Here is a 23,653-nt window from a genome sequence, read left to right on the forward strand (position 1 = left end):
ACAGAAAGGACCAGGGAAGAAGAGGAGAGGAAGGTGAAAGAGGGGAGAAAAGGAGGAAGAAGAGGCTCAAGCCAAATATAAGCTCTCAAAAACGAATTTCTGAATTATATTATGAATCCTTTTATTATTCAAAACCTACTCTAATCACCATTAACTCTCCCAATTGGCTTCAAACCACTTTGTCTTATTACATTAATTCATATAACCTGGATCATCCTTGACAGCCTCCAACAAACTACACACCAAATCCACCAATAAATTCTGCTGATTTCATCTTCAAAATAAACTCCAAATCTGTCCATTTCTCTCCTATTTCCACTGCCATCTCCTTAATCCAAGCTACCATCTTCTTTCACCTTGCAGATCCTTGCAAAAACCTGCAAAGTTGTTTCTATTTCCATTCTTGTTTAATTGCAATTTATTCTTCATACACAGGCCAAGAAAAAAGAAGAATTTTTAATGCAAATCTAATCCTACTATTTCCTTTCTTTCTTTCTTTTTTTTTTTTTTTGGGTGGGGGGGCAGGGGAGTGGGTTTTACTGGGGATTGAACTCAGGTGCACTCGACCACTGAGCCACATCCCCAGCCCTATTTTGTATTTTATTTAGAGACAGGATCTCATTGAGTTGCTTAGCGCCTCGCTGGTGCTGAGACAGCTTTGAAATCCGGGTCCTCCTGCCCAGCAACGGGGATTACAGGTGTGCACCACTGCACTTAGCCTGGTATTTCTTTCTATAACCATTTCATGACTTCCCAATACAACTAAGATAAAAACCCAATTCTAACTTCTGGCCTATGTAAATCTCCCCAGCTTCATCTGTGTAACTCTTATTCATTACACTCTAGACTCTAGTTACACTGGACTTCAGTTCCTCAAATTTATCAATTTTTTTCATGCCTCAAGACATTTACACAGGTAGTCTGTTGTGTCATTTTTTTTTTTTAAAAAAAAGCTCTTGGCCTAGCTGATTCTCAATCCATGTTTTAGATTCTGTATAAATACTTCCTCAAAAGCCTTCCATTCTCACACATCCTCCAGCTCTAACCTCCAGCAATGTAGATCAGGCAGCCCTTGTTATAATCTCTCATTTTCTTCCTACTGCGTATCAATTTGAAATTATAACTTTATTTTGATGATCGTTAGTGGTATGTCTCAATTATGAGACTGAAAGCTCCATAAGATGGAGCCTGTGTCCTCACTGATAGCTCTAGTACCAAGTTAGGCACATGAATACTAAATGAATGAATCTCAAGAAGAAATATCACCATCATCAGAGTGTTGGTGCATTGCCAGTTTAAATAAACACGAATTCAACATAGTTCTTGAACACTGGCCAGAGTGATTAGACGAAAGAAATTAAATGGATAAGTATAGGAAAAGAAGAACTTAAACTAGCACTGTTTTGCTGATGATATGATTCTATACCTAGAAGACCCAAAAAACTCCACCAGAAAACTTCTAGAACTAGTAAATGAATTCAGCAAAGTAGCAGGATATAAAATCAACACCCATAAATCAAAAGCATTTCTGTATATCAGTGAAAAATCCTCTGAGAAGGAAATGAGGAAACTACCCCATTTACAATATCCTTTAAAAAATAAATAAACAAATAAATAAAATACTTGGAAATCAACTTTAACAAGAGGTGAAAGATCTATACAATGAAAACTACAGAGCTCTAAAGAGAGAAATCAAAGAAGACCTTAAAAGATGAAAAGATCTACCTTGCACTTGGATAGGAAGAATTAATATTATTAAAATGACCATACTATCAAAAGCATTATACAGGTTTAATGCAATTCCAATCAAAATCCCAATGGCATCCCTCATAGAAATAGAAAAAGCAATCATGAAATTCATCTGGAAAAATAAAAGACCCAGAATAGCTAAAGCAATTCTCAGCAGGAAGAGTGAATCAGGAGGCATCACTATACCATACCTTAAACTATACTACAGAACAATAGTAAGAAAAACAGCACAGTATTGGCATCAAAACAGGCCAGTGGACCAATGGTACAGAACAGAGGACACAGAGACTAACCCACAAAATTATAATTACCTTATATTAGACAAAGGTGCCAAAAACATGCACTGGAGAAAAGATAGCATCTTCAACAAATGGTGCTGGGAAAACTGGAAATCCATATCCAACAAAGTTAAATTAAACCCCTGTCTCTCACCATGCACAAAACTTAACTCAAAATAGATCAAGGACCTAAGAATTAAACCAGAGACTCTGGCCCTAATCTTCATCATGTGAGTTAGGCCCCAACTTCCTTAATAAGACTCCTGTAGCACAAGAATTAAAACCAAGAATCAATAAATGAGATGGAATCAAAACTAAGAAGTTTTTTTTCTCATCAAAAGAAACAATTTGTGAGGTAAACAGAGAGCCAACATCCTGGGAGCAAATTTTTACCCCTTACACATCAGATAGAGCACTAATCTCTAGGGTATATAAAGAACTCAAAAGCTAAACACCGAAAAAACAAATAACCCAATCAACAAATGGGCCAAGGACCTGAACAGACACCTCTCAGAAGAGGATATACAATCAATCAACAAATATATGAAAAAATGCTCATCATCTCTAGCAATCACAGAAATGCAAATCAAAACTACTTTAAGATATCATCTCACTCCAGTCAGAATGGCAGCTATTATGAAGACAAACAACAAAAAGTGGTGTCGAGGATGTGGGGGAAAAGGTACACTCATACACTGCTGGTGGGACTGCAAATTGGTGCAGCCAATATGGAAAGCAGTATGGAGATTCCTTGGAAATCTGGGAATGGAACCACCATTTGACCCAGCTATCCTGGACTATACCCAAGATTTAAAAACAGCATACTACAAGGACACAGCCACATCAATGCCCTTCAGTGGATGAATGAATTTTAAAAAGTGGCATATATACACAGTGGAATTTTACTCAGCATTAAAAAAGAACAAAATCATGGCATTTGAAGGTGAATGAATGGCATTGGAGAAGATAATGCTAAGTGAAGTTAGCCAATCCCCCCAAAACAAATGTTTCTCTGATATAAGGAGGTTGACTCATAGTGGGGTAGGGAGGGAGAGCATGGGAGGATTAGATTAATTCTAGATAGGGAAGAGGAGTGGGAGGGAATGGGAGGGAGCAAGTGATTAGCAAGGATGATAGATGTGATGGACATCATTATACAAAGTACATGTATGAAGACTTGAATTAGGTGTCAACATACTTTATATATAAACATGATATGAAAAATTATGGCATATATGTGTATTAAGAATTGTAATGCAAAAAAGTACATGTAGAAAGGCATAAATTGGCATGAACATACTTTGTATACAGAGATACGAAAAACTGTGCTCTATATGTGTAAAAAGAATCGTAATGCATTCTACTGCTGTTGTGTATTTTTAAAAAAATAAAATCAATCAACCAATCAATAATAAGTAAATAAACATGAATTAATAAGCTGGGTATGGTGGTACAACCTGTAATCCCAAGCAACTTGGGAGGTTGAGGCAGCATGATCTTTAGTTCAAGGCTAGCCTAAGTAACTTGGGCAAGACTGTCTCAAAATAAAATTTTTAAAAAGGGCTGGGGGTGTAGCTCAGAATTAGAATGCTTGCCTAGCAGAGCAAGGCCCTGGATTCAATCCCTAGTACCACATACACACACACATACAAAACAAACAAACAAACAAACTTAGACTTACAATATCTAGCTGTACATTTCCTTGATACCAGGCCCATAAATGGATCATCATAAGTTTAATAAAATGGTGAAAGAAAGATATAATTAGCCACATAAATTTACATTGTTTCCCATTGTCTTCAAAGTTCAGCATTCCCTTTTTTTAAAATTTATCATTTTTTATTAAAGCACTAGAACTATACATAGGAGTTGGTTCTTTTTGACAAAATCATATGCAGCATTCCCTTTTAACTCACTCTCTAGTTACTGATCTCTCCACACTTATTATCACATATAGCTCCTGTCCCATTGCTCCCAGCAGAAAATTTCATTCAAATATCTATTCATTAAACAAATATTTGCTGAGCCTTTAGTCTAGTCAAAGTATTCAGTATAAAGAAATGACCAAAGAGGAAGTCTCTGTTCTCAAGGCACTTATATTGTAAAAATAAATATTTAAATTCAAGAGATGATACTATGTAGGAAAAGCAAGACAGGTGAGTGGATAGAAAGTAATACACCGTGGTTAAAAATATGCTGTCTTATTGTGGGGAGTTAGGGAAGGTCTCTTTGATAACATGACATATGGGCAGAGACCCAAAGGGAATGAGTAGCAAGCCAACTAAGAAAGGCAATCGAACAGAGAATATAAATAGAAATAGGCTCCAAGACACTAATGTGCTCAGTGTGTGTGAATAAGAAGAAAAGGTCTGTAACAAGTAAATAATGGCAAAAGTAGAAGAGCATCCAAAGAGGAAAGCAGAGACAAGATCACACAGAACCTCAGAAATGAGGGTACAGATTTTGGTTTATAAAATTCCAAGCAAGTTTGAAAGACACTAAAGGTTTTCTGAACACAAGTTTTCAACTTAAGTATGAAAATAATTAATCTGGCCTCCGTGCTGGTGTGAGGGGCAAAAGCAGAAACCAGGATATTAGTCTGGATATTATAAGAGTCCAAGCCAGAGATGACAGTGATTTTGAAGCAGTAAGCAGTAGTCAATATTCTGGATATATGTGGAAGGCAGAATCGTTAGATGGACTGAATGTGGAGTATAAGAGAAAGATAAAGAACCAAGGATGATACCTCTTTGAGCCTGCGCAAGTACAAAGGTAGAATTACTGTTATGGTTTGGATCTTAAATGTTCCCTATAGACCATGTGTTAAAGGCTTTATCTTCAGTTAGTGGTGATACTGGAGTTGGAGGAACCTTTAGGAGGTGGGGCCTAGAGGAAGAAAGGTCACTGGGAACATGCCCTTAAAGGAGACACTGGGCCTCTGGCCCCTCCCCTCTTTCATTCCTGGCTACCATGAGGTGACAGCCTCCTCCCCTATACATTTCTGCCATGATGTACTATGCTACCACAGACCCAAAGCAATGTATGTGGTCAAGTGACTATTGACTGAAACTGTGAACCAAAATAAATCTTTCCTCCTTTGAAGTTGATTATCTCAGGTATTTTAATCACAGCAATGAAAAGCTGACAAACACAACTAACACTTATTCCCATTCTCCACTAAAAGGTACCAGGTAACTAGGCTATAACAATAAGAGACTAGAACATCTTGTGGTGGCCAGAAGTAAATAAAAAGGATGAGACACATCAAAGGACACAAGAGCCAGACATTCCCCAAACTTGGAACAATTGAAGCACAAAAAAAAAATTAATTAATATCAACAAATTATTTAACCCATATAGTAATCTGATTCTTAAAAGAATAAATAAATAAATGGGAAGGAGAAAGACTATCCGTTAGTAGAATGCCAATTAATAAATGTTAAAAAAATGGAATTAGCAAATCATATTTGCCAACCAACAAAGTGAATATTTCAGGTGAAAACCATCATGCTAAATCAGTAGGTAAAAATTTCATAAAAAACAGGATGTTTGCATGACCTCAAAGTATGTCACCACTTTATAATTAGATAGAAAATAATAATTTTACATGGCAGAAAAATACTTTAAACTGAGTAATCAAAATTAATATCACATACAATAGAACAGAGATATTACATACATCCTGATATGATGCTCTGAGGAGAACATATCCCCTCTGTGGAATTTTTAAAAAATATCTTTTTTTTTTCGTTTTAGGAGGACACAATATCTTTATTTTATTTTTATGTGGTGCTGAGAATCGAACCCAGTGCCTCATGCATGCTAGGCGAGCTCGCTACCACTTGAGCCACATCCCCAGGCCCCTCTGTGGTATTTTTAAGATCATGATAAAACACAGAACAATCTCAAAGTAATGGGTATTCTATGAAATAAATTATCTATATATATGTCAAAATTGCCAAGGTCATGAAAGATAAGGACTGTGGAGACTAAAGAGAAATGAATATTAAATTAATAATCTACACATGATCTTAGATTATGTAGTGCACCAGGAAAAGTTATTTTTTTCTAATAACTAATATAAAAGTTATTTTTTTCTAATATAAAAAACATGAGTAATTCAATTAGTGAGATTTGAATTATACCTTTGGATTAGACAATGGTACTTTGTGCTAACTGATTTGATTATTCTCATGCATAAGAATGTCCTCATTTTAAAGAAACACACAAAAAAAATCAGAAGTTAAGTTAGCACTATGTCTACAACTTATCTGGGAAACAAAAGGTTCTTCTACTCATAAAGAAAATACCTCCTTCTTTGAGGTCCTACTGAAGCTCCATGTATTTCTACTATAATACCTAAAATGCTTCATTTTACTTACTGGTAGGAAAAACAAAAAACAGGCCTTGAGAGATTGAGAAACTTACCCAAAGTAAAAGTTACTATATGATAGATCAGGTCTTAAAACCACATCTCTCTGACTCATAGCTAGAATATTGTTAAATCATAAGATAGAATGCTGAGTAAATGCTTACTGAGTAATTATACTGGTGTTTTTATTTTTCAAAAGTACTCACATAATGATAGACATAAACAGCCTAATCACCAACTGGTCTCTTACTATAAAATATTTTAATTATACAACTGTACAATCATAAAAGTTATATAATTGTATAATCTGTAGCATCAACTTTATAAATACTTACTTTCATGATAAGAGATAACTTAATTTGGTTTATGTAGTAAGTTGGTTCGTAGCGAATAAGGAAAAAAACAAAAGAAAAACAAACATAATCTAGAAGAGCCTGTAAGATCTTGTCCCTGCACTTTTCTAACCTCACCTCCCACATTCTCTACACCCTATGTTCTTCATCCTAAAGCACTTCAGTTTCCACATATATTCCACTTGTTATATTCACACTATTTTATATATTTTGAAATAGTATATGACAAGTAAGCATATTCATGACAAGTAAGCATGCTTTCCCCTTTCTTGGATATGTTCATTTTCACTTCTGTTCCTTCTGATCAGATGTGACCCCAATCCCTGTTATTCTGATAAGCTACTCTATATCCTTTAAGATCCTTCACTGAACTTCCCAAGATAGATGCTTGCTTCCCTATTCTTCCAATACTGTGTACTTCATAATGAAACTTTTCATATTAATAAGATTTTTATTTTCATGTCTTTTTTAAAAAATGTTTTTAGTTGTAGATGGACACTATATCTTTATTTTTATGTGGTGCTGAGGATGAAACCCAGTGCCTCATGCATGCAAGACAAGTGCTCTACAAGAGCTACAACCCCAGCCCTGCATGTCCTTTTTTCACTATATTTGAGAGAAGGAACTCTGTCATTTACTTTGGCATCTATAGCACGTGGCACATAAATAAGTTTTTTTATCTATATATTTATAGTTTGCCATGTCACATATGATTAAGACAGAAGCATTTAACAAATATTTCTTGAACTAATGAATTTTATGCTTTATTACACTCAAGAAGCTTTTTTTTCTTCATACAATAGGACAGAAAATTTAAAAATTAAGTTCACTTAATATTGGTAACCAAAGCAATGTGTTTACCTACAAAACTGAAACAGTTATGGTTTTGAAAGGAATACTCTAACCAGCAGAGCTACATATACAAACCACTCCTTTCTCAGAAAAGATGAATAAGCTGCTTTACCAACAACATAATCAAATCTCTTTTTCTCATTCATGAAAAAGTTGGTTGATTGTCCATTCTGAACATCCAACTTTACCTGCAGTGCTTGTTCTTGGATATCACGAAATAATTCCATATCTTTCTCAGTCATGATTTCCTGGCTCCCAAAAAGCCGCTCCTCATTTTCTTGTTTGCCATCCCAGCCATCCTGATTGTCTGCACATAAAGAAAGGACTCATATGTTATTTGCACTATCCTTAATTTAATGCATGAACTTTCAACCTGAAGACCTTAATACTATTATATAACACAAAAAAGGACAGCATTAAATTGACTTCTAGAAAGATAGTACTCAATAAAGAATCTTTACATATTATATCTGCCTTTTAATGAACATCCTGAGTTGTTTTAAAGCTTTCAAAAATATGACATAACCAAATTTAAACGTCATTAATAGATTACATTTTAACAGGCAGAACAAGGAGTATAAAATTTATTTTGAAATAGTATGAATATGACACTTTCAGTATAATTTTAATGTGTCAACATTCAAAAAGATAATCTCCAAAGTAGCTACCTTAACTGATACCAGGTAGTACTAACTCCCCTCACTTTCTGGGTGCCCTGTTAAAGCACAAACTCCACAAACCTGAGGACCACAGGTGATAATCCTCTGGGTAAGTATGAAAAATTATGATAATCATCCACTAAATGATGGCTCTTCCTCAACTGGGCAAAAAAATTAGTGAAGGGAGTATTTGGGGTTATGTAGATCATTATCCTTTGCATTTGAAGATGACACTGCTGATGGCCTCATTTCCTCTTTGTATGAGTATGGCTGAAAAGACCAATCAGTGACAGTTCTTTTCAAATCGACTGCACATACAGGCTGTCTGTTATTCATTTAGTACAAGAAGAAAAAGGACAAAGACTCATTGTTGACAATATTCCCAAACTGAAAAAAAAAAAAAAGTACAATCTAAAGGTACTATGTCACTTTAATGCCCCCTAGTGCATGACACATATGGATGCAGGCACAGATCTAGTACAGCACTCTGTAGCAGTGTAAAATCATGTACAAATTATTCCTTAAAAGTCTATAATTCATAAAGAAAATGACAGAGTCTACTAAAGCAAATACAATAATGCCTAAAGTTTAATGATAGTTCTCTGTATACTTTATACATTTGCTTTAACAATTTCTATTTTTAAAACTTTCCAGAAGATTCTTTTAATAATTCATCTCTAGTGCAAATGGTTAATGCAAAAATGTCTTTCATTAGGATTTGCTTTGAAATTCTTTCATTCTAAATCTAACCTAAATGGATTACATATTTTCTTAAACATGCTCAGAATGAAGCTTATCTAAAATCTACGTAAGCTGATAAAAGATATGAAAAGTCTTGAAAAATTAGAGAATAATTAGTTGATTTCCACTCTAGTGGAAAATGAATCAATAAAAGAGGAACCTGATAATGATGAGGATATTATCTCCTGCACTGGATCAATCAACCACTTAAATAAGCAGGAATGAAGAAACAGTGAATACACTTACCAAAGGGACACTGGGGAGAGGGTATCAAAGTTAAGAAATTCTCCTGCAGTTAAGTCAAACAGTATCTTGTGATCCAAGAGTTCATCCTCATTCATCTACTTTCCTCAGAGCCCTTTCTACTTCCTTCACCTTATTAAGTACGCTAAATTCAAAGCTCAGTAATGAGGCTATTTTAAGATTTAATTACCAGGACAGCTAATCAAAGTGTTCTCTGACTTACTATACCACTGAGTCCTCCCTACAGATGTTTTCTACTGTGAAAACAAGGAAACCCAGCCTAATATACAGGCAAATTATCTGCAGCAGTGGTTTTCTCCCCCACCTTCTCTCTCCATTTAACCCATGAAAACTTCCAAATAAATTTTTTAAAACGTGAAGTAGAAAAATCAGTAACCTTATCATATTTATGTATATTTTAGTCTTTTCTGTATGTTCAACAGCAGTTTAACCACTTCTGGTCCTTCCAAATTCCTCCCAGGAATATAGCAAGCATCATCATGCTCATTACATGTTTCAATTAGTAATTTATGAAATGCAAATTTATCCTTAATTCGAAGTTATACCCCAAATGTCTATAGGTAGACTCTTTGTGCTTCTACCAAAATATTATAGTTTCTTTTTGCCAACGAGTTCCAACTGGTCCACTCTACTACTTCATCTCTAGCCTGTAATTCTGCCATAGTATCATATAAATATGTATCTTTAACAAATTCTTATATTGTGTAATCAATTTTTTATTATCAAGTATATATCTATTCTAGATAATTAGTGTTACTCCAAACAATATACTTTTGGAATACTTTTTTGATTCTAAGTTTGTTTCAAACTTTTACCTGTGGGCCAATCTGAAGTGCTTGATTTTCTGTTGCCCTTTTTCCTGATTCTATATTGCTCAGAGTAGTCTACCACTTCCCCTCGAGCTTTCCGCCCATCAGGGGAAGGGGTGAAGAATTTGGTAAGGCCATCAATGAGCCCTTTGGTTTTCTTGTTGAACTTCAAGGGGACACTGCTATCTCTGCAGAAGTCCAAGCCATCTATTTGCTCTAAATATCCTTCTTCTGATGATGATGCTGACTGTCCGGAGAGAGTGATTTTACGTTTCCGACCCCTTCCAGGGCCAGTTCGAACTTTGCTGAAGGGACCCTTTGATCTAAAGAATCAAACATGGAAAAAACAGAAATATTAAAAAGAAATCAGTATAAGGCTGAAATTTAATATACAACATAGAAAATAACCTACAGCTTTATAAAACAATGTGCATATTTTTAAGAAAGTTCTGTAAACTATAAAGCAAACAAATAAGAATTTTATTATTATTATTATTAGAAACATCTATTTCCAGGACACCTAGTTAATTATAGTAAAACAAATCCTAAGTCAGAAGTCCAAAAACACAAGTTCAAGTCATAATTCTGTCACTTACTAGCAATGTATCTTAGACAAATCACATTCTCTAAGTATTAGTGTCTTCATTAGTGAAATGAGAGTTGGACCACAGAATATCTAATATTCTTCCAGGTTTAAAGGCCTATAATACTGTGATCTTTATACTAATTCAGAATTATCCTTTTACCTCTAAACAGAAAGATGAGTTCCTCTCTAGATGTCACAAATAAAAAGATCATTTTATAGGAAAATTAAAGCTTGATTTCTTAAGATTAAAAATACAGACTATCATACTGGTTGTCTATATTTCAGGCTGCTAATGTTCAACATTTCAGCTATATCACCTTCAAGGTAGTATTAAATATAGAAAAGGAAGGTAAAACTTTTTTGAGAGCAAAGAGAGATTCATAGACCAGTTGAAAGTTTATATAATATCAATAATGAATTACTACAGAGATTTTTTTTAAAAACCAGAATTAGCTACTCAATCTTGCCCCACATCCTCCAGAAATAGCCTAGTTTCCTAGTCCACAATTTCTGATTTTTGCTAATAGATAAAAACACACTACTTTATATCAGAAGAACATGAAAATGGGACTTGGCTATCACATCAATAGGAAGTGATCCACACACTTAATACATATAAACAACTGGGAATAGATTAAGAAGAAACCTTGTAAAATACTACAATAACAAAAATTTTCTTTGCTATGTTTTTACATGAGAAGCAATACAATACAATGGTTAAAAGTTATGCCTTAGTACCTAGTACCAGTAATCCCAGTTCAACATTTACTATATAACCTTGTGCAAGTTAACTTCCCTGGGCCTTAGTTTCCTCTTTCAAAAACCAGAAGTAACACAGTAGCTACATATCATTGGGTTTTAGGTATAATTAAATGTATTAATGCATGTAAAGCACTTAGAATAGGCTGGTAGTTTATTAAGGACTTAATAAATATTGGCCATTGTTAAATATAATTACAACAATAAAAAATTTTTTTTCATAAGAAAACAAGTGAATCCTACACTATAGAGAAAGCCCTATCCTTTTCTCCCCTCACCTTGCCACAAGTACAACTTACACCGTGTTTTGTTTCTTTAACCTGTTTTTTGGACGTCCTATTGGATTAGCATAGCGCCGTTTTATCTGTGCAGCCTTCTTTTGTAGAAGTTTTCGTCCTTTTTTCCTAGGTCGACATATTTGACATATCCACATGCCTATAAAGAAGTAAAATTCCACACAGAAGTATGATAGATATAAATAATTCAAAGGTTTCAGACAGTCTTACTCAAGATCTTAATCTCTTTCAGGTAAGGTCTAGCAAATAAAAATCTAATGAAAGTCCCTAAGAAAAATAAACATGAAGACATATATACACAAAATTCTAAAAAACCTAAAAGGGATTTGCATATACCCTTGATGCTTACAAATGGATGGAATCCACTAATTCTCAATTAAAAGTCTCTGTTCTACAACCAGGACCCTGATATTGGTGTGATTACTATTCTGTAAACAAAAAGATGCCAGGCTTCTAAGGGTGATGATTGTTTCCAAGTCAGAGCAAGGAAAATATAAGATAACCTGGAAGATCTTACACTGTCAGAAGTGCTCAAAAAATGACAGAGGCATGTTAAAAAAGACACAGGAGTCAACCTGAAGGTATTCCCAATGGCCAAATCTGGGATGATTTGAGCAATGTATGAAAGTCCAAAGGATAAAATAAATATTCATGAGTTCGTAATGATAGAAATTGAATAAATAAATAAATGCAAAAAAGGTCAGTTTATCTTTACAGTAAAATTTCAACTAACAAATGTAGAAAGAATGATGGACGTAGAAAGTCACAGTATGCAGGCATCACAGTTATAAGTGGTTAAGAAAAAGCATCATTCATAGATGTTAGAGTAAGTGGGAAAGGGGGAAAAACAATAAGCTTAAGGTGTCAGTCAGATTTCTTCACTGTAATCAAATGATCAAAACTGACAATATTAGCAATAAGATATATCGCTATTATATACCTCTGTTATGATGCACTGAGAAGGGTACCACATCACTTGTATGAAACTGTCAAAATTCAAAATTTCTAATAATGAGAAAGCAACAAACAAACCTGACCTGAGGGACTTTCTATGAAATAACAGATCAAGGTTAAGAAAATGTAGAGGTCAAAAATGACAGTCAGGAATTATCACAGACGGAAAAAGACTAAAGTAATATGACAACTAAATGTAACATAAGGTCCTAGATTAGATCTTGGGCCAAAATTTCAAATGAGGTCTATAGATTAGTTAACCATACTATATCAACATTAATTTCCTGGTTTTGACAGTTACATTATAGTTCTGTAAGATAATATTAGGGGGAAGATAGGTAAAGAATATGATGAGAGCTCTCTCTACTTCTTTTGCCACTTTTAAGTATGAAATAAATTCAAGATGTAATGTTTCTTGTTTTAAACTAGTAAAATCTCTTTTGTAGAATACACGATAGAAGTCCTAAGAAAACTTTCTTTATTTTGACTTATCTCAGACTTCAAATAAATGGAAAAGGGGACTATTTATTTATTCCAATATGCATAAATTTAAGGTTTTTCAAAAGAAAACAATCAATAAAATGACCTAATAGTAATTTCAAGTAAGGCTCTAAAGTGGCTCTATACTTGGCTATAATGTAGGGTTCAATCCTTTTCCTTCAACAGGAAAACTTTCTCCTAATCAATATTATCAAATACCCTGCGCCTATTTTACTTAAGAAACTTTTAAATCACAAAATGAGAGTTAAAATATAATTTGTGATAGAACAAAACAAGAGTAAGTGAATTTTTCTTTAAAGTAAACTATAAACATATAAGATGATATTTCATAGAAATCCATCCAAAAAGCATATAAACAAATACACTTTAAGGAATAGGAATCAAAAGAGTACGATATTAACTTGTACCCTTATGATTTGGACACTTATTTGTTTACTACTTTATGAAACTTATTTTTTTAAGTTTTTTTCTTTTTTTTATTGGTTGTTCAAAACATTACAAAGCTCTTGACATATCATATTTCATACATTTGATTCAAGTGGGTTATGAACTCCCATTTTTACCCCGTATACAGATTGCAGAATCACATTGGTTACATATCCACGTTTTTACATATTGCCATACTAGTGACTGTTGTATTCTGCTATCTTTCCTATCCTCTACTATCTCCCCTTTCCTTCCCTCCCCTCCCATCTTCTATCTCTACCCCGTCTACTGTAATTCATTTCTCTCCCTTGATTTTTTTCCCCTTTCCCCTCACATCCTCTTATATGTAATTTTATATAACAATGAGGGTCACCTTCCATTTTCATGCAATTTCCCTTCTCTCTTCCTTTCCCTCCCACCTCTCATCCCTGTTTAATGTTAATCTTTTTCTCCTGCTCTTCCTCCCTGCTCTGTTCTTAGTTGCTCTCATTATATCAAAGAAGACATTTGGCATTTGTTTTTTAGGGATTGGCTAGCTTCACTTAGCATAATCTGCTCTAATGCCATCCATTTCCCTGCAAATTCCATGATTTTGTCATTTTTTAGTGCTGAGTAATACTCCATTGTGTATAAATGCCACATTTTCTTAATCCATTCATCTATTGAAGGGCATCTAAGGTGGTTCCACAGTCTAGCTATTGTGAATTGTGCTACTATGAACATCGATTTAGCAGTATCCCTATAGTACGCTCTTTTAAGGACTTCAGGGAATAGTCTGAGAAGGGTAATAGCTGGATCAAATGGTGGTTCCATTCCCAGCTTTCCAAGGAATCTCCATACTGCTTTCCAAATTGGCCGCACCAATTTGCAGTCCCACCAGCAATGTACAAGTGTACCCTTTTCCCCACATCCTCGTCAGCATTTGTTGTTGTTTGACTTCATAATGGCTGCCAATCTTACTGGAGTGAGATGGTATCTTAGGGTGATTTTGATTTGTATTTCTCTGACTGCTAGAGATAGTGAGCATTTTTTCATGTACTTATTGATTGACTGTATATCCTCCTCTGAGAAGTGTCTGTTCAGGTCCTTGGCCCATTTGTTGATTGGGTTATTTGTTTTCTTATTGCTTAATTTTTTGAGTTCTTTGTATACTCTGGATATTAGGGTTCTATCTGAAGTGTGAGGAGTGAAGATTTGTTCCCAGGATGTGGGCCCCCTATTTACCTCTCTTACTGTTTCTCTTGCTCAGAAAAAACTTTTTAGTTTGAGTAAGTCCCATTTGTTGATTCTTGTTTTTAACTCTTGTGCTATGGGTGTCCTATTAAGGAATTTGTCCTATTAAGGAATTTTTCTTTAAAGTAAACTATAAACATATAAGATGATATTTCATAGAAATCCATCCAAAAAGCATATAAACAAATACACTTTAAGGAATAGGAATCAAAAGAGTACAATATTAACTTGTACCCTTACGATTTGGACACTTATTTGTTTACTACTTTATGAAACTTATTTTTTTTAAAGTTTTTTTCCTTTAAATTTTAAATAAATCAGATCTCAATAGTTCTAGGCCCCTCAAAATTACTCAGCTGCAGTATAATCAACATGACCTAATATAATTTCATTTCCTCTTTTTAAAAGAGATATTTCAAGTTATTATGCAAAGTAAGTATTTTGGCCTCTAACTTTCCCTACCCTTAATGTGACAATTCTCTTCCTATTTATATAACCCCCAAAAGAATCAATTATACTTTTATTTTAATGGTAGCTATAATGTGCTTTCACTAACATTTCTTTATACTCTCGATTTGATTTCTGAAAGTACTGTTCACCTTTTGGCATCCGCGTGAGTGGTGGGTCACAACACTCCATGTGAAAACCTCGGTCACATGAATCACAAAAGAGCATGTTATCCTTAGGAAAAAAAGAAAAGATAGTTCTGCTTAAATTTATGAAACAGAGACATATCAAGATCATGACTTCATAAAACTTAGGAGGCTTCAAAGATCTCAAGAGATAAGCTAGCTATAATATTATGTTCCCTTAAACATATTAACTAAGTTAAAAGTCTGATTTAGCCAAAAGTTTTGTTTCATTCCATCTTTAATGAAAAGCTACAGTTCATTACTTTCCAATACTGGAAACAACCAGAAAAAAAGCTAACCCTGGTCTGTTTTAATAAAAAAGGAGAATGTATTATTAGGAAGCAAACATTCCTAAATGAATGTCTCTATACTGCTCAAAGAAATTTGATGAGAATTTCCTTAAAATGGCTTAGTTCTCTACAAATTATTATTGTGATGATTTATAAACTACCTAGAAATATTCTTAAGTCTAAATGAGCAAATATTCTAAACTAATGACATCTAATTTAAACAGGCTACTATTCTAAATACTACTGGACCAAGTGACTGACAAATGACCAGCCTCACTTGAATAGAAATGCCAGCTTAACATTCTACTTCTAAGTGAAATACACACATTGGAAGCACAGATACTCACTGCATTTTTGCCTTGATCTCTACAGGAGCTGCATGTTTTACACTCGATGCACTGCCACCGTAAGGCCTTCACTCTAACCGTTAGTTCAGGGGAAAACTTTAAACAGGATGGATGACCTAATAAAAGGGGGGAAAAATTCACGAATGAAAAAAACATCAAAAATTATTTTGTAATTGTACTACAGAAATATTGTAGAAAAAGACAATTATCTTAAAATCAAAAATACATGAAAATAAGATGATTCTAGAAGCTTGCCATTAATGTTCTCATCAGTTTTATTAACACTAAATAGGATTTAGACCACCTTCCCCAAATTTGATTATAGATACACTCCAAATATAGATACACATACTGGTATGTATATGCATACAATTATGTCCAGGCCACTTCTGAAAGAATACACAAAACCCTATCTTTATTGGTAACATTCTAAAAATTCAGTGAGAAGCATTTTGAAAGCAAAGGATTTTATATTTATATTTCCCTTTGTACCTTTTTATGCTCTCATTTTGAAAATTATAAGTTACTTTTATGTTTTAAACTATAAAAATTTGACCGTTTAATGTAAGTTATTTGCTCATGATTTAAGGCACTTAGGCTTTAAAAAAAAAAAAAACTCTTTCAGGAGTTAGTATGGTTGTCTTAGAATATGCAGTTTTTGTTTTGTTTCTTCCTTATTGTATTCAAGTAACATCTACACTCATATTCCTTAAACTGATATTCCACTGATTTTACATACCATAACCCATATGACCATTTCCCTATCATTAGGTACTTGGACTACATTATCCATAAGAGTTGACGAGAGAATTCACTATGGATTTGATTCTCAAAAATTTAAGGTAGACTATTTGCCCTCAACTCTAAAAAGATTTATTCCTCTCCCTAAAAGTTTTGCTTACTTTTCTTTGATGTGAGAAAGGGCTTGTTAAATCATCTTTTCTCTTCTATTTCTGAAGAATTTTCTCTTTTATGAGGCAGTAAGTTAATCATCAAAACATTATTAACAATGGGGCTTGGTGGTGCCTGATTATAATTTCAGTTAGTTGGGAAGCTGGGGCAGGAGGATTACAAATTCAAAGCCATGCTGAGCAATTTATCTACACCCTGTCTCAAAATGAATATTTATTTTAAAAAGTCTAAGGATGCCACACACTGGTAGTTTAGTTTGTCTAGCATGCTCAAGTACCTGGGTTCAGTCACTAACACTGAAGAAAATGAGCATTTCATACATAATCTTATCATCTTTTTCACATTCTACTTTTCCTTTATAAAAACTAGCTAAAAGCCTTCATATTATTGTCATTGTAGAATATGAAATTTATGTTTTGTTTTTCTTCCTTATTGTATTCAAGTAACATCTACACTCATATTCCTTAAACTGATTATATTCCACTGATTTGACATACCATAACCCACATGACCATTTCCCTATCATTAAGGTACTTACACTACATTACCCGTAAGAGTTGAGGAAAGAATTTACTATGTTTATATTTAACATATCCTTTCCTTCTTTTAAATTAATTCCTTAGAATAAATTCTTGAAAGTGAGACCAGTGAGTGAAATGAATTAAATATTTTTACAGCTTGTCAGGTTCAGATGCATTATGAAAACATTTTCCAAAAGCTGTAATACTCAATGCCACCAGTAAAGTACAAATCTTTAACATTATTTCATCAGTTCCAAGTGGGGACTGTGTGATAACAGTTTTTTATTAGTATAAAAACTGTAAAATGATGTTTCATTGATGCTTTGATGTACGTTGCTACTATTGCTTAGGTATAAATTTTATATGCCTGACAATTCTCTCTTATGTAAACTACTAGGCAGTACTCCAGACTTTATGCTTAGAAACATAAGCTTGCTTTAAAGTTAGCATTTGGCTCCTCCTCCCCCCTCCCCAACCTTCTTTACTTTTGTACTGGGGATTTAACGCAGGGGTGCTTTACCATTGAGCTACACTCCCAAGCCTCCCGCCCCCCCACCCCGCCCCGAACTCCCATTTTTTGAGATAGAGTCTTGCTAAATTGCTGAGGCTGGTCTTAAACTTGCAATCCTCCTGTCTCAGATTCCTGAGTCGCTGGGACTACAGGCATTATGAATACCCAGCCCTTTGCCATATGTAATGCAATTATTTCCTCCAAACGGTTCTTGCACTTTTTATTTGGGATATGTTAGTTTTTAATTTAGAAAATATTAACCTTCATATATTTGATTGTCTATGCTTTTCTTCCTTGGTTGTTATAATGGCCAGTTGCCAAACTGTCTTCTAATCAATGCCTCCTTTTATAGAACCTTTTCCACACTGAATGGGATTGATCTGTGTAACCAATAGGACACTACTGAAATGACAGAATGTGTCTTAAAAGGCTAAGTTATAAAAGATATTGCAGGTTCCACCTTACTTTCTCAGATACTTGCTCAGAGGAAGCCTGTTTCAAATTGTCTCATATTGCAGACAATCATGCAGTCCTAAGAAGAGGCAGTAGCACCAACTCACCAGTTCAGTGAGCCATCATGGAAGCCTCAGGTGACCACAGCACTTAGAATTTTAACTGTAATTGGGGATATAGCTCAATAGTAGAGTATTTTTTGCCTAACATGTGCAAGGGCCTAGGTTCAATCCCAGGCAACAAACACAAAAAGAAAAAACTTAACTGCAACTCATTAAAGATATCAAGTCAAAACTACCAAGTTAAAGCACTCTTAAATTCCTGATCCACAGAAACAGTATGAAATAAAAAATGCCCAGGCAGTGGCAAACGCCTATAATCCCAGCATCTCAGGAGGCTGAGCATCAGGATCTCAAATTCAAAACCAGTCTCGGCAATTTAGAGAGACCTTGTCTCAAAAATAAAAAATGAAAGGGGCTGGGGACGTAACTCAGTGGTTAAGTATCCCTGTGTTCAATTCCTGGTACCAAAACAAAAACAAAAACAAAAGTCTGTTTCCATTTCAACAGCAATACAGACTAATTATTTATTAGATTATTTCTTTAAAAGCTATCTCTACAGTAATAGTTTAAAAATTATGTTCTTCCATAGCTTAGAGAGAGATCTCAAATGTGCTTCTTCTTAAATGGTAAAGCCAAAACACAATACTCTGCCACCCCATTTCATCTACATCTCAACAAGAATAGATTTGTTTTTGTTTTATACATTTGAGTTCCCATAAAATTACATTTGGGGAAAGGGTTACACTAACTTAAAAAGTTTGGAAAGCACTTCATGACATAATATCCTTATTCTTTGATGATTTTATGGTTTAGATTTAAGTCCATCCAGATTCATTTTGGTAAGCAAATATGGTTACCTAGCATTCAAGATCTATTCCCACCTTCTTCTAAGGCTTCTACATATTAAAAATAAAAAGCTAAAAACTATATTTCCTAGACATCTTTGCAGTTAGGCTCTAGATATGAACTGAGCCTAGCTGAATTCCAACTGGATGTATTCAAGGAATACTTGAAATGCAGAAATGAGGCAAAGATCACCTTCCTTCTACTACTGTTTTCTAAAGATAAGTGAAGCCATGAGCAAAAGCCACTCTTCTCCTTCATGGTTACTCCAGAGGCAGTTAGGATAATGACCAAATTCAGTATCTCAGTACCCTATACACAATAGTTTTGTGTTAGACTAATGCTTCCATCTGTCCCAGATAGAGTCAAACACAGTCCTCTGGTGGGTCAGTTTCTGCAGAACTGTTTCCATTTCAAGAGTCCTTAAAGCCCAACCTAGAGCTTGCCTCTTCAACAATTTCACAAATACCTAATTACAAAATCCCATCCTCTTGAAGTATCTATAGTGTGCCTTTGTTTTCTGGACCAAGTCCTGAAAGTTATTGATATAAGACACTGAAAATTAAGCCCATGATCAAAAATAATGCTGGTTTATTAACGCTTTTCCTTGTGAGTTCTTAAAATTCAAAGAACTAAGAAATTGGGAGGCTGCAAAATCTTTCTTAGGGCCCAGAATTTCACATTGCTCACCAAATTGCAGTGTCAACACTCTGTGTCCCCATGTGACACAAGTAAGTTTCCATCAAGAAAAACAAATCTGTTATCATCCTGGTTCTACGCATCGAGCCTGAGGCATAAATCAAGAAAGATAAGTAGTGATTATTAAAGAAACTGGCAATAACTTCAAACTGATTGCTGTGATTTAAGCAGATGTTCAATAATGAAACATAAAGATCAATAGGAAAAAATAAGTACAGTTTTATTACAAAACAACCTAAGATGTGATTTAAATTAACTGAATTAAACATTTCAGCTTTTCAAATCCCTCTCTAGTGTAGAAGTTCACCTCAGTTACCTAAACCAGAGTCAGACTGAAACATTAATTTCATAAGGATCAAAGGTATCAACTCAGTTACACATACTTCCCTCTGCTTTACCAGGCTAGTGTTAGAAGGTAAAAAGAAAATCACATACCACTATTGCCACAGTCTGCACAGGAGATGAGTTCTTCTGGCTTCTTTTCCCGGTTTTGTTCTTTTGTACCAAGACAGAAACTACAGATGGGGATTGGTTCAGCAACCGGCTGTAAAGAAAAACAATTCATTCAGTACTAGTACTTTTTTTAGTATTAATATAAAGATATTAAAATTGCAGCTTTAAATTCTTATAGGAGTTATATATAACTGAAGAATAACTATATCATACTCCTAAAATCCCAACTAAAACAGGTGAGTTTTTACAAAGCCTATTTTGGCTGAGCCTTTATGACTGGTCAAAAAAATCATATGTGTTACTTGGAAACCAAAAGACTCCATATGGATTAAACAAAACAAATCCTTTCCTAAGACTGAAAAATTCTAATGAATCAAGTGTAAAAACAGTATCAGTCCCCAAGAGGCATATGAACTAATAGAAAAGCAATAAGATATATACAGATAAACAATGTACAGAGGAAAACAAAGCATTATAAGAAACAGTATTTATAGCATTTATAGTTATTTATGGGAATTTAAATTCTCAATTATGAGTGGGTAGAAAAGAGTGGAGTAAGAATAGGAGAGTGAAGAAACAGGATAAAGTCTGATACAGAAATACCAACATGTAGGAGCATCAGAGGAAAAAAGGAGAGTAAAAAGCACAAAATTGAGAGAAAACAGAACCAAGAAAAATAACGACACAGGAATTATAAAAAAACAGCAATCCACAATCAATTTGGGGAAGATATAGTATGTACTGGATTCTCATTGAAAAATGGAGAGAAATGCAAATAAAAACTAAATTGAGATTTTTATCTCACTCCAGTTAGGATGGCAGCCAATAAGAATGCAAATAATACTAAATGCTGGAGAGGATTTGGAGAAAAAGGAACACTTTTACACTGCTGGTGGGATTATAAATTTGTACAATCACTATGGAAATCTGTATGGAGGTTCCTCAAAAGATTAAGAATGGAAACACCAAACAACCCAGTATTACCACTGGATCATAAAACACTCCTCAGTATTCATCCTAAAGAAATGAAGTTGGCATGATAGTGATATATGCATGCCCATGTTTATAGCAACATAATCACAACAGCCAAACTATAGAATCAGCCTAGGTGTATATATGGAACCGGCCTAGGTTTCTATGAGTGGATGAATGGGTAAAGAAAATGTTGTGCATATACACAACGAAGTCTTATTCAGCTATGAAGAATGAAACGATGTCAACTGCAGAAAAACATTTGGAACTTGAGAACCTTATGTTAAGAAAAATAAGCCGAACTCAGAAAGTCAGGGGTCATATGTTTCTTCATGTGGAAGCTAGAGAGGAAAACAGAAAATTTTTCATTTTCAATAAAAATTGAGGGGGAAATCAAAGAGAGTAGAAGGGACCAATAGGAAGGAGAACAGGAGGGAAAAGGGAACTATTGCAGAATGATACTGGCCAAATTACATGGTTCTACTGTAAACATTTATCAACATACAACAATGAATTCCATCATTATGTACAACTATAATGCACCAATAAAAAAAATATGGGAGAAAAAAGAAAAATAGTTGTAGATCTCACTATAAGACAGCCCTTTTTAGTCCTTATTGAACTCAAGTTATAGAAACCAACAAAATGTCATGAGGGAACAGAAAGAAGAGGTAGATGAAAAGAGGTGATAAAGAGTTTTAGTATTATCTAGGTTTTTAAGATGGGAAAAGTTAAACCTGTTTAAATGTAGAAGAGAATACAAACATGCTAGAAGAGTTTCAAGAAACAAGAAGTAACAGGAATAAACATTTTATGCATTAAAGTCTAGAGGCTGCACTATTCATTATAGTAACCACTATAACGTATTTTTCAATTAATTAAGTTTAAATTAATTAAGATAAATTTAATTCCTCAGTCACATTAGCTTCAAGGGTCCAAGTCACATGTAGCTAGTAGCGCAACAGTACTGGACAGCATCAAAACAGAATGATTCCATATAGAAAATTCTACTGGATAACACTAGTTTAGAAAAGAGGACGGATTCTAGAACATGACTAAAGAGACTTGGCTTTGGTTGTATAAACTGGCACAGAGAAACATATTGCTTGGAGGGGGAATAGTGGAAATGGAAAAAAGTTGAGGGTACCATTTCTGATAGCTTCTATTATTTCTGGAAAATAGAAATAAAGTCACCTACTAAAAGTGGGACAGGGGTTGGCTAGAGAGAACTTGAAAGAACATGAGAAAGTGATAAATCATTCAGGAAACCGAGATGTGAGACTGGCTGGGGCCAAGAAAAGATAATGAAAACCTCCCCTATCAAAATGGAAAATGGACACACATACCTCAGCCAAAGATCAGAAAAGCCTCTGTTAACATGGAAAATAAATTCAAAATTTGAGAGAGGAAGGTTGAGGAACTTTCTGCAAAATGGCCTCCATCTGTTCACTATAATAGAAGGTAACATTACTTTCTAAAAGAAAAATAGGTAAATATGGATTTGGGCATTTACAGTGTAGAAAAATCTTAGAAGTATGTGTACGAAAGACTTTAGGGAATCAATAAGTGATGAAAAATAAAACTGTCAGTCCATGAAGGTAAGATTCCAAAGAATCATTTTACGGTGAATCCAATCAAAACAGTTTTACAACCTAACAAAAAAATTCAGCAGGAGATGAAAGAATTGGAAAATGAGGATTGACGACTATGGTCAGCAGAAGCATTTGTGCAGAACAACAATTATCTTAAACGTAATGAAAATAAAGAAAATGTCTCTTCTTCCTGAGTCTCTCGCTACCACCCACTCTCTTTTTAAAACAAGTTTGAGAGTAAGGAAAAGCAGCTCTCTCAGGGAAATATGGACCAACTCAACGCAATTACCTATTAATGGTAGGTCAGAATACCTCAGTTTAAATATTAAGCATATACTTCAACAGGGTGGTTAAAAATAGTTGGGTTCAGATAAAGAACTCTCTGTAAACTGTGATTACCATAGAGCTGGAAAAGCCTGTATTGGGATAGAAAAAACTACATGACAGATTGGGAATAGCATCACAACTCAAACTAGTTAAAATTATAGTTAGCATATTTAAGAATAGCAAAGAACCTGGTTAATCAACTATTAG

The 23,653-nt window shown here is 34.3% G+C and overlaps 1 protein-coding gene across 5 annotated transcripts in view; it reads right to left on the reverse strand.

Annotated features, from left to right (window-relative positions):
- Window positions 1–23,653, reverse strand: part of Kat6a (lysine acetyltransferase 6A) — a 104,609-nt gene that overhangs the window by 32,694 nt on the left and 48,262 nt on the right. For 4 of the 5 annotated variants that reach the window (XM_078031267.1, XM_078031263.1, XM_078031265.1 and 1 more), the window contains 6 exons: window positions 20,538–20,646; window positions 16,102–16,217; window positions 15,432–15,513; window positions 11,722–11,857; window positions 10,084–10,400; window positions 7,793–7,911 (listed from right to left, as the gene is read on the reverse strand). In XM_078031267.1, the coding sequence (XP_077887393.1) occupies window positions 7,793–7,911; window positions 10,084–10,400; window positions 11,722–11,857; window positions 15,432–15,513; window positions 16,102–16,217; window positions 20,538–20,646 (879 nt within the window). The remainder of the gene's footprint in view (window positions 1–7,792; window positions 7,912–10,083; window positions 10,401–11,721; window positions 11,858–15,431; window positions 15,514–16,101; window positions 16,218–20,537; window positions 20,647–23,653) is intronic. The other variant, XM_078031266.1, reaches the window with a different exon arrangement.

The sequence above is a fragment of the Ictidomys tridecemlineatus genome, chromosome 14, assembly GCF_052094955.1.
Source record: "Ictidomys tridecemlineatus isolate mIctTri1 chromosome 14, mIctTri1.hap1, whole genome shotgun sequence".
Lineage (NCBI taxonomy): Eukaryota > Metazoa > Chordata > Mammalia > Rodentia > Sciuridae > Ictidomys > Ictidomys tridecemlineatus.